This window comes from Zootoca vivipara, chromosome 11, assembly GCF_965207765.1.
Source record: "Zootoca vivipara chromosome 11, rZooViv2.hap1.1, whole genome shotgun sequence".
NCBI lineage: Eukaryota > Metazoa > Chordata > Lepidosauria > Squamata > Lacertidae > Zootoca > Zootoca vivipara.
Window position 1 is genome coordinate 57,567,519 of NC_142594.1, and position 12,338 is coordinate 57,579,856.

A 12,338-nucleotide genomic window follows, 5' to 3' on the forward strand; every position below is an offset into this window, starting at 1 on the left:
CAGGGAACCAGACAGAGAGCCTTCTTGGTAGTGGCACCCACCCTGTGGAACACCCTCTCACCAGATGTCAAGGCAATAAGCAACTATCCTACTTTTAAAAGACATCTGAAGGCAGCCCTGTTTAGGGAAGTTTTTAATATTTAATGCTGTGTTGTGTTTTTAATATTCGATTGAGAGCCACCCAGAATGGGCGGGGTATAAATAATAATAATAATAATAATAATAATAATAATAATAATAATAATACAGTTTGCTGTATATTCTGTGCAATTATTATTATTATTACTATCGGTTGCCGTATATTCCTATCAGCACCATGCTTGTCTGTCATCAGGAGAATTTAGGGAGGGTAAATTGTGCGCAGGCAAAAGGGTTAAACACCAGCTTCTCTGTATTCTGAACACACACCCTCTCCAAACCATTTTTCTTCCTCTTTTCAAAATTTCTTTATGGACACTCATTCATGCTTGTTTGTGACTTTTACTCAGTCCGTGGTCGACATCACACATTGAAAGAACGGTAAAAGCACATGACTTCCTTTGAGGAATCCTGGGAACTGTAGTTCACCTCTCACAGAGCAGCAATTCCCAGACACCCTTCACAAACTCCAGTTCCCATAATTCTCTGTGGGAAATCATGCAGTTTAAAAGGACCGTGTCCAGTCAGCCCCAATCACCTATTTGTCAAGTGGGAATAATTATGGTTTGCCACCCAGATCAAAATCCTTCCCATTAATTAACAAGTGGGGATTTTGATCTGCATTGGCTAGGGCTGGGCGATATCTAGTTTTCATCACTGCAATGTATCACCAGCTAAATGTCTGAAATAAGGATGGAGCTATATAGATGTGAACAGATATCTGGTTTTCAACATTGCCATATATCTCCAGCTAAACACACATGATATACCGATATATCACAACGTCTGAAATACGGATGGAACTTAGCTGGCTTCATGGTTTCCCCCAGATTGTGATTTCTGCAAAGCACACACACACACCATGATTTGCAATATATTGCCTGGTCAAATATTACGAAAACGATTATCACAATACGGACTTCAAACCAGTTTAGGGCAATATATCGCCCAGCCCTAGTACTGCCTTTGATAAGGTTCATATACGTGAGGTCGTTTTCCTTGTTTGCATACGTGAAATTGTTTTATATGTGCTTTTATTGTTATGTTTCTCCTGTTCAATTGATTTGACGTGTGATTCAGAAATGGAACGAACTGATGCAATCCATCATTAATCAATCAAATCTTTATTACGGCCATAGACCAGCATAAGTCAGGGTGGGGTACAATCGTTTAGAATCTGTAAAACATTTTGGAAAGCTAAAAAGTATTAAAAGAGAAGTCATATCTAAAAGACTTTGTTTATTTGTTGATTCATTTGTTTTTCTCCTGACACCTCATAAGAAGCTGGTGGGCTGGCTTTAAAAATCCCCGGCTCTGCTAATGGGGAGATATTGAGAGAAACTATTACGATAGTAAAGAAAGAGATAAAGGCCTACACCACCCGCACATATGAAGAGGAATATTGTTCTGTAGCTGAAACCAAGCGCTGCCTCCATGATGGGCGTCTCCAGGTATGGCCTTGCATTCCCCTGGACCATCTCCACAACCATCTCCATCAGCTCAGAGACCTGGTCCTTTCGTTCTTCTACTGCTGCCCTGTTATTAAAAGCGCAGAAGCGTCCCCCACATTCTTGGACCAGCTTCCGGAGAGCCTCATTCTCTGACTGCATCACGTAATCCTGCAAAGAGTTGCCTTCTAAGACTTCTTTGCGGGTGAACAAGAGGATGGTGTGCTTCATGGCCTCCGTCCCAAACATGTCCCGGACTCGCTGGGCTGCCTCCTTGTCCTCCGCGGTGAAGCGACCCACTTGGGTCACAAACACGAGCGCGTGAGGGCCAGGCTGAGAGAGGTCGAGGCAACGCTTGGTCTCCTGGTCCAGCCTTTCATCGCAAGCTCCTGTGCCCAAAATATCCGCTGTGTCAACCACGGACACGGCATAGCCTCTCCAAATGCAAGACGCCTTTTCGCAGGCCAAGGTGGTTGTCCTGGCCTGAAGTTTCGAATCAAAGAGCTTCTGGCCAAGGATAGTGTTTCCTGTGGCGCTTTTGCCGCCTCCAGTCTTGCCCACAAGGACGATCCTCAGTTCTTGATTTCCTGCGGGTTTTGAAAGACAGCGAAGATCTGGTCAGCAAAAATATCAGAGCAACCACTTCTAGTGGGATCCCTCTTAATATGTGATTGTTGAGAATTACCTTGTTTTCTGATCCTCACAGAGACTGAATGCATATGTAAAGCGTAAAGGTAAAGGTAAAGGGACTCCTGACCATTAGGTCCAGCCGTGACCGACTCTGGGGTTGCGGCGCTCATCTCATGTTATTGGCCAGCATGACAAAGCCACTTCTGGCAAACGAGGGCAGCACACGGAAATGCCGTTTACCTTCCCACCGGAGCAGTACCTATTTATCTACTTGCATTTTTTTTGTGCTTTCGAACTGCTAGATGGGCAGGAGCTGGGACTGAGTAACGGGAGCTCACCCCGTCGTGGGGATTCGAATGGCAAACCTTCTGATCGGCAAGCCCTAGGCTCTGAGGTTTAACCCACAGCGCCACCCGTTGTGGCACTGTGTACACATGTAAAAATAAAAGCAGAAGAAGAACAGATTGGGAAATGTTTATTGAATATATGGGAAATAATTATGTACACCTGATAAATTCAACAGTGTAAATAAGTTTTGATGGATGCAATAATGGAATACTGAACGGTTTAAAGGAAACATGGAAAGAGAAGGGAAGTCATTGATATTTTCAGGATGTTAAAATTAGTATTTTAAATTGTAAAACAGAAGTGTGTGTGTTTGTGTGTGTGTTTATATAGCACCAACTCATGTAAAATATCACACAACGTGTGATTACAGTATTATTATTATTATTATATTATTATTATTATTATTATACTGTCCCTCATCCACAGATCTCAGGGCACATAAAAACAACAATTATTAAAATGACTGGCTAACCAAGAAACTATAAATAGTTTGAGAGGACCATTGGTATAAACAGTTATGCAAGTATATTTCATACTTCTGCACAGCATCTTTTAACTGAGCATGAACCAAACAAGTTTGTTTCACAACAGGACAACTATGAAGTAGAATTCGTTCCTCTGGGGGCATCTTGAACTTGAACTAGTTCCTTTTCCAAATTAGCTCTCCAAGCTTTGGCCAGTGCAGGCAAGGATGAGCTGGGCGAACCAGTGGCCTGATGCAGCCGAGGGCATCTTCTAGGTTCCTGCAGATGTGCGTCAGGATGGCATCCCACCCAGGCACCTCCCACCTCCCAAAATCCGAGGAAGAAAAGAGTGGAAGGATGGGCATCATGTCCGAGCTTCTGGTATCATTGGCCCAGTCCTGTGGAACTCCCTGCCACTGGAGATTCAGCTGGTGCCGTCTGTGCCAACTTTTGAACACCTGCTGAAATGCCCTCCCATCAGATGTCAAGGAAATAAACAACTCTCTGACTTTTAGAAGGCAGCCCTCTTTAGGGAAGTTTTTAATGATTGAACTTTTAATAGTATATAGTAATAGTACAATAATAGTATTCTGTTGGGATCAGCCCAAAGTGGCTGGGGAAACCCAGCCAGATGGGCAGGGTAATAATAATAATAATAATAATGTCCTGACAGGCTTATGCAGGCAATTAAGAACACACCCTTCCACAATGGTTCATTGATGTCTGTTTTTAACTCTCTTTGTTGTGGTGCTTATTGTACTCTTTTTATATTTTTTTGCTGAAAACCACTTTGATTTTTTTTAAAAATTATTACATATTGGTGTAACAATAATTTTTGCAAATAAATAAAATAAATGTCGGTGGGGGTGCTGCGAAAAACTCTTGCAAAATATATTTAGAATAATCCACCCAACCCCAAGCAGTCCATTGGCCTCTGAGTCACTTGAACCCTTCCTTACCTCCTCTGGTCCTGCCCATCTTCCCCTGAAAAAAATGGCAAGAAATCAAGATGAGAGTCTCAGGCAGCCTTCCACCTGCAAAGCCAGCCCACCCACCCAGCCCACCCAGCCCTAGTTCAGACATGTGGCATCTCGAGTGAGAAGCAGCACATTTCAGAAATAAAAATGTCCAGAATATTTTGCAAGCAATGCGAAAGGAAATGCCCACTGAACTGTGCCCAAGCGCTGTGGCTCTTTTGTCAGGTGGCACTTATGCAGAATTCAATGAAAAATGTTATTATTATTTATTTCAAATATTATTTTCACATACTGTGAATAGAAGAACACCCCTCCTCACCCTGAAGGGAGCACCTGCCAAACATCAGTTTAAACATCTAAGGCTTTATATGATTCTTTTGGGAAGTTTTTAACATTTGATGTTTTATTATGTGTTTAGATCTTTTGGAAGCTGCCCAGAGTAGCTGTGGCAACCCAGTCAGATGGGTGGGGTTCAAATAATAAAATTTATATTCATTTCATAAAAATATTCACCCCTTGATTATAAAAAAAGAACCTCAAAGCAGTTTGCAAAAAAAACACCACCATTAAGAAGAATTAACGATGACTTAAAAGCTGAGTTAAATAGTTAAAATGACAATAACAGATTAAAAGTCTCGCTGGCTTTCTAAGCATCTGAATAGGCTTGTCTAAAGAAGATTAACAGGCCTTCCAAGTGTCCCTATTTTCCAGGGACAGTCCCAGATTTACAGATGCCACCCCCATTTCAGATTTGATCCCAGAATGTCCCGCTTTTCCTTAGACTAATAGAATCATAGAACTGTAGAGTTGGAAGGGACCCTGAGAGTCATCTAGTCCAATCCCTCGGCAATACAGGAATATGCAGCTGTCCCATATGGGGATCGAACCTGCACCCTTGGCTCCAAGCAACAGAGACGGCCAGGTTCAGGAAGCCCCTATTACCATTGGAGAAATGTTGGAGGCATGGAGTTATGGAACCCACGAGCCAAGGATAGAAGTAACTAGACAACCTATAGAAGACATCTGAAGGCAGCCCTGGACAGGGAAGCTGTTTAATGTTTGGTTCTGCTTTTAAATACATGTTGGAAGCCACCCAGAGTGTCTGGGGCCACAAAGTCAAATGTGTACAAGTAATAAAATTATCAATCATATTATGGAACAGGACGACCCTATTTTCATCAGGAAAATGTGGGAGGGTGAGGAATAATTTCAGCAAGCGCCAAAAAGAGTACAGTGTCCCGGACAAAAATAATCCAACCACCCTGCTCGTATTTGTGGTGGAAGAGGAGCCACAGTTTGGCACCCTCTTAAGCCACAGTCGGTTTAAGGATCCTCTGCAAATATCCTTCTTCCTTGCCTTTTCTTGCAACAGGCTAAACACAGCTGCTGCTGCCACCCTAGGAAGCTTGATGCCAGGGGCCCAGCCTATATGCCTGGATCTATTGAACGGAGCTCCTTCTGAGCGAGGAAGGTGCGCCCATGAGCGCAGAGAGGCTGCCAATACCAAGGGCTGCAAGCGAGACAAGGGCGTCTCCCGGGTCCTCTTGCAACGAGATCCCTTTCTCCCTCCTCCTCTCCACTACTCTGCCCTTCCGAGCTGGCAGACCTCACCTCCTCAGCTGCTTCTGCAGATCCTTCTTCGTCCCACGTCGTCTTCCACCCCGTTTTGAATTTTCCTGCCGTGAACGGGAGCGAGCGAAGAGCTGCTTCTCCGAAGGGAAAATGAAAGTAGCAGCTGAATGAGGTTCTCTTCTGCTTGGAATGAGCAGGACAAGAGTTCCCCCTAGTGGCTGCTTGGAGAACTAGCAGCTGGCTTGGGCGATGGGTAGCCGCGTGGGGCGCTGTTCAGCTTAGATTTAGAGAAAAGGCGAGCGCAGCTTCCATCCTAAGCCTCTGCGGGGATCGCTCGCCTCCCGCGGAGGCTTGGGACTGGGAGGCAAGCTGTTTAGAACATTACTTGCCTGGGAGGGTTAAGCAAGACTTCATGACGGTGGGTCTCTGATAAAATGGTCATGAAAAGCAGAGCAAGAGGAAGGTGACCGCTGGCCAAGGATCCAGGACTCCCTGAGCATCCACCCTTTGGTGTTCCTAATTTTTTATGTTGCAAGCCTCCAGGCAGGACCTTGTGAATTTCCTTAAAATAATAATAATAGCCTTGAGAATTAAGCATCACTGAACTCGGTGGAACCTGCTTCCAAGTCAACCTGCATGGTTCCCCCCCAGGCAGGTTGACTCTGAAGCCAGACCCCACCGAGTTTAACGGGACTTCAGCTCCTCAGGCTCCGATGGCTAATGAAACAAGGCAAGCCCCACCCCACATAATCCATCGCAGGATATGGCACACATGAACCCCATTTGAATGGCAATGCCCACCAAGTGGCGGTGGGGGCCGCTTCCTCAGACAACAACGACCGAGGCAGAGGAGGAGAAGGAGGAGGCCTGTCTTCGTCCTCAACCACCACCTCAGAGTTGAGGAGCAGCTCTTCATGCAATGCAGCACATGCTGCCACTGCAGAGCACTTGTGGGAGCCACCCTTCTGGACACCAGGGGGCTGGAGGCAGAGTTCTCCTCCATGCTGCTCAGCTGGGAGGGAGGGCCACCACCACCTCGGGAGGCAAAAGCGGCCAGCTCGTGTGGCCCTCCCAGAAGAAGCAGCACAAGCAGCAGCAGCAGCAGCAGCGCCCATGCGCAGAGGGGAGCGGGCCAAGGAGGATAGGGAGAAGGAAAGAAGAAGAAGAAAAGTTTGGATTTGTAACTGGCTCACTGACCGAACCCAAAGGGTGCTCATCAATGGCTCCTCCTCATCCTGGAGAGTAGTGACTAGAGGGGTGCCACAGGGTTCTGTCTTGGGCCCAGTCTTCTTTAACATCTTTATCAATGACTTGGATATTGAGCTTGAGGGCATCCTGAGCAAGTTTGCAGATGACACCAAATTGGGAGGGGTGGCTAATACCCCAGAGGACAGGATCATACTTCAAAATGACCTTAACAGATTAGATAACTGGGCCAAAGCAAACAAGATGAATTTTAACAGGGAGAAATGTAAGGCACAAATACAGGATGGGAGACACCTGGATTGAGAGCAGAGAAGAGCTGATGGACAGGAAAGGTTGCAGGGGTATGAGGGCACACACATGAGCATAACTGTTACAGACACACACAAAAACACACACCAAGTTTAGAATGTTATGGTCGGTGGGGCGCAGCTGGCAGGCGTGTAGGGAAAGGGGAGGCCGTGCAGCTCCCCCATTCGCTGGGGCGCCCCTGAGAAGTCAGAGCCCTTGCGCAATGCGCTACTAAGTCCAATGGGAAAGACGGCTCTGCATAGAATCGTAGAGTTGGAAGGGGCCTGAGGGTCATCTAGTCCAACCCCCCTGCAATGCAGGAATATGCAGCTGCCCCATCGAACTTGCAACCTTGACATCATCAGCACCATACTATACTGAGAATTGCACAGAATGATGCCTGGCAGGGGGCAAGGCATATTTTTTGAAGGGGACGAGCCCCCTAATATTCAGGGTGTTGATCAACGTCGTGTACATGATGTCATGATGTCACACGGCATCGCTCACGGGGGGGGGGGCTCGATCTCCTTAAGGAGATGCTTATTATGCTAACGTGTTTTTAGGGTTGTATTTTTTTTTAAATCATCTTTATTCATTTTATAGATAAAATACCAAATACAAAAAGCAAAAAGAAAAATAACAGGCACAGAAAAAGCATAAAAAGAAAAAAGCAAACAAACAACAACAAAAAATCAAAAAACAAATAATAATAATAATCTATGTCTTATATCCTCATCAATTCATTTGGACTCCCCCGATTCTCCCCTCATTGGTTTCTTATTTCAATTCTTTACAAAGCAGTTTTCACAACATATCAATTATTTTAAAATCTATTAGAATTTCCTTTCTAATTATCCTCTTTAAGTTTTAATAACTAATAACTCAATTTTAATATACATACAATTCTAATTAATAATTCCCCAACTTAAGTTTTTGTCAGAAATGAAATTCCCTTTACAAAGCAGTTTTCACAACATATCAATTATTTTAAAATCTATTAGAATTTCCTTTCTAATTATCCTCTTTAAGTTTTAATAACTAATAACTCAATTTTAATATGCATACAATTCTAATTAATAATTCCCCAACTTAAGTTTTTGTCAGAAATGAAATTCCCTTTTTAAAAAAACAAAAAGATTCATTCTCCCCCCCTTCCCCTGGACCCAGATTACCCAGAAATCTCAGCAAATTCCATAATTCATGCCAGTGTCGGACTTTCAATCCGCCTATAAACACAAAATTATGACTTTTATCCCACACCTACCCTTTCCGCAAGCTTCCAATCATATTTTTTGAAACCCACCTGTTCCCCCCCCTCTTATTACTTCCCCACACCCTTCTTCCATTCTTTTTTCCCAGCGATTTCCCTGCCCACCCTCTCTCACTGGGTGTGCAGAAAAACCCTCTGGGTCACCATTGAGGAGTTCTTTTTTCAAGTCCTGGATTTGCCCCACATCTCTCACTTGTGGAGCATTTTGCCCTCCCTCTTTCTCCTCTTCTTTGCATTTTTGAGATGTTTCAAAATTGTCCTTATTGTCTTGCGCTTGTAATTCTTCCTCTAGATCCTCGGAGCTGGTTTAGGGTTGTATTTGACTCTTGGAAATGGCTTTGGAGCTTTTCATAAACCCAATAAGCTAAGTCATGCTGATGCCTCTCCCTCTCCCCCCTTTTTAAAAGGTGATGAGGATGTCAATCTACAGAGAGAATGGGGGGTGGACTGGGGGCAGTGGGGGCTGAACCATAGGAAAGGAAAGGCCACTGGGTCCAAGCCCCAAGGTCGTCCATCTTTGTCCAGGTTCAAATGACCTGCTGGCGAAAGGTGCCCCTTGGGAAAGCCACCGGCTGAAGGTCGTGGTCCTCTGCTGCTGAGGTTCATTCCTTTGCCTGGGAGACGCTCCATGGCCCTGTGCTCCCTTGGGCCAGTGCACCTCTTCCTCATCCTGCTGCCCTCAGGTGCAGCCCCCATCTCCCATCCTCAGAGGCAGGAGTGGCCCAAGACAAGAGGGTGCAATTCCCATTCTCTGCATCAAACCTGACTAGATGGGGAGTTGACTCTTAAGCCAACACTGGTGATGTTCTGCCACACTTCAGAACAGCAAGCTAGCAGAGCACATCGCATGGCACTCCTTTCTTTCTTTCTTTTATAGTTTTCTATTTCTATTTTTCAAATTTATACATTTCATTAGTTTTACAAACAATTTAACATTTCCAAATTTTGACTTCCTTCCCCCTCTTTCTGCAGTTCCTTAAATTATTTTTTCCAAAAATATCTTCTGCATATCCAAATTCATTTAACTTGCTCACTTATTTATCTACTGTAAATATATGTTATTATAAAACTGCAGTTATTACAGTAATCCTGCTAATATTTTTATCTGTTTGCAATTTATCTGTAAATATTCAATAAACCATTTCTATTCTTTTATTTAAAAAAGTCTGTTGATTTCTTATTCTTCTGGTATGTTTTGCCATATTTGCAAACTCCACAAGTTTTTGCATCCATTCTTCCTTTGCTGGGACCAGGGCCGTCTTAAGCATACCTGGCGCCGTGGTGCGACGGATCCCTCCGGTGCCCCCCGCCCCGTTTCCCAGCGGAGCGGACAGGCGGACGGGCGGAGTGTGCAGCACGGCTGCCGCCTGGAGAGCCAGCACCCTGCGCCACCCAGCCTGGACGTAGGGCCGGCCCTGGGCCAGTGGGCGTTGCCCGCTCCCTGTTGCGACGCCCCTGTGCGCGGCGGAGGCGGCCCCAGGATCGCGCGTGCCTCTGGAGAGTGGCCTAAAGCCGCTCAACAGCTGAGAGGCGCGCCTGGGGCGGCCTCCGCCGCGCCTCTCAGTGAGTGCAGCGGGTACAGCGGCGCCCCTGGTGGCCTGGCGCCCTGGTGCCCCTCGCCACCGGACCTGGGCCTAGAGACGGCCCTGGCTGGGAATTCTGCCTCTTTCCATTTTCAGGTGAGCAACATTCTTGCTGCTGTAGTAGAAGACATAAATAATTTCTATAAAATTTAGGTAGTTCTGTCCCTATGATTCCCTATGATTATCTCCTGGCAAACCATTTGCTTTACCAACTTCATATAATAAATCTTTTCCTTTGTGCTCAACTTCTGCCTGAGTCTCCAAGTGTCAATGTTTTACCTGACATGCAAAAACCATAACTTAACCTGTGGTGGTAACAACAACAACAAGAACAACAACAACAACTTTTTTATTTATATCCTGCCCATCTGGATGGATTTCCCCAGCCACTCTGGGGAGGGCAAAACTCGAGCGATTATGAATGTTGACAGCATTGCTACTTGTGTCAGAGCTGGGGTAAAAAATATCCACCACCAATACTCTCTCACACAAAAGTGGAATTAAAAAAATTATATAAGGGTAGGTCAGTGTCGACACTGAACCTAAAAGAAAATAGAAATTGCAAAAAATATAGGCAGTGTGTTTTTAAAGCGAGTCATGTGGTATTGCACAAATGCTATTGGAGCGCAATGCTTGGTTTTATACCTTATCCAATTTGATTCCATCCTTCTGTCCTTGAAATAGTTGTAAGAATAGAGTATGTAAGATCCAAACAGCTCCCAGTCTGCAAAGTTAACACACACAGAACACTAATTCACGACTCACTGGAAAAGTGCCGCACCATCTCTTTCAATCTCTTCCTGCACTGCAGGGGGTTAGACTAGATGACCTTGGGGTGCCTTCCAACTCTACAAAGCCATGATTCCCTGTCCCACACACACCTGCCCACCGATCAAAGCCAAATAAACTCACCCACTGAATTATCCAGCACCCACTGCTAACTGCTCCTCCCTGGCAAGACAGTGTGAAGAAGGTGGAGGGGGGGGTCCTTTCTGCAGACTGATCAAAGAAGAGGACAAAAAGATTCCTCCTCGGCCCCTGGGAGGGTAGCCAGTTAGACTCTCACTGCAGACCTGGTTTAAAATTCCTCCTCCTCCTCCTCCTCCTCCTCCTCCTCCTCCACCACCACCACCACCACCACCACCCTTTGCTGGAACATGCTAGCTTGGGGAGCCAGAAACGCTGCTGTGAAATGGCATAGCTGCCAGTTCCTAATGCAAGGGAGGCTGAGGCTGCTACCACTTTTGTTTACTGAGGTGATGTGAATGGGGAGAAGGCAGCTGTTCCAGGTGAAAACTGTGGGATGGAACATAAGCAGTCAAATATAACATTTCCTGTTTGCCTTGAGTGAACATGCAGGGGAATGTTGGTCCAGCCAGTTGAACTTCCTGTTACACCTGGTCTGGAGCATCCTTCCTTTGCGTGTGACCAGGTAGGTGGGTGTGACCCTTCCAGACCTAATCAAAGGTCCATTCATGCAGCCATCTTCCTCTTTGACTCTTTTTTGCCATTTGCCTCCTGGACTACCCATTTGGGGCAAATCCACTCCTTCTACTTATTTGTAACTTCAAGCCTAATGCCTTCCTTCAGGGACAACACTGTGCTCTGATCGTGAGTAAACTTCTTCTTGTTACTTATGAACAAGACTGTGTTGTCTTTATTCTTTTAGGAGGGAATCAAAGGGGTCTTACCAGGAATAATAGAACTTAGGAGATTCTAACGAATCTGCAACCAGCTTCCTGCTGTGTAAATAGGGGGATGTTCTCTGCTGTATGAATAAACTCACTAGCGTGAGTTGGGAAGAAGAATATTTAATCAATATATCCTCTCTTGCTACCCACATTCCCACAAAAACTGGACAGTAGGAAGAGTGAATATAAGAAGAGCCTGCAGGATTAGGCCAGCAGCCCATCTAGTCCAGCATCTTGTTCTCATAGTGGCCTGCTAGATGCCTCTGGGAAACCCAGGAGCAGGACATGAGCACAATGACATTCTCTCCTGCTATGGTTTCCAGAAACTGGTGTTCGGAAACAGTGGAACCTAGCTGGGGAAAACAGGGTGGAAAATATCAGGAGAGGGAGACATTTGTAGAACATTGCCATGGGGTGCAAAGGGTTGAATAGGTCTCTCCCTTGGCACCTGGAAACTTATTCGCACAAAAAGCAACAGCCAGGAGGAAAAGCTTATTTAGGCAGCTAAACTGGAGCCTTTTCCACCAAGTCACTCTCTAGATACTTGTCACTGCAAATGATATGAGTTATTTACACATTAATGACAACTAACCAGCCAGTTCCTAAGAGCACAGGGTGGTTACAATTCAAAAGAAATAAAATCCCTAAATCCCTGATCTGTCAACAGCAACTAAAATGATATCAGGGCATTTAACAAGAGCTGCTGGTGTTGCAGGTTGTTCT

The 12,338-nt window shown here is 45.2% G+C and overlaps 1 protein-coding gene across 2 annotated transcripts; it reads right to left on the minus strand.

Moving 5' to 3' along the window:
• Positions 1–1,241: 1,241 nt before the first annotated feature.
• Positions 1,242–10,643, minus strand: LOC118092313 (GTPase IMAP family member 2-like). Of its 2 annotated transcripts, XM_035130246.3 has the most exons (4): positions 10,570–10,643; positions 5,617–5,711; positions 3,988–4,012; positions 1,242–2,173 (listed from the first exon to the last, which is right to left on the minus strand). In XM_035130246.3, the coding sequence occupies exons 3-4, from the start codon at positions 4,004–4,006 to the stop codon at positions 1,437–1,439; spliced, it is 756 nt and encodes a 251-aa protein (XP_034986137.1). In that variant the 5' UTR covers positions 4,007–4,012; positions 5,617–5,711; positions 10,570–10,643; the 3' UTR covers positions 1,242–1,436. The 2 variants fall into 2 exon arrangements, with proteins under 2 accessions (XP_034986137.1, XP_034986135.1); XM_035130244.3 differs by lacking the exon at positions 10,570–10,643 and having other exon boundaries at positions 5,617–5,776.
• Between the last annotated feature and the right edge of the window lie 1,695 nt (positions 10,644–12,338).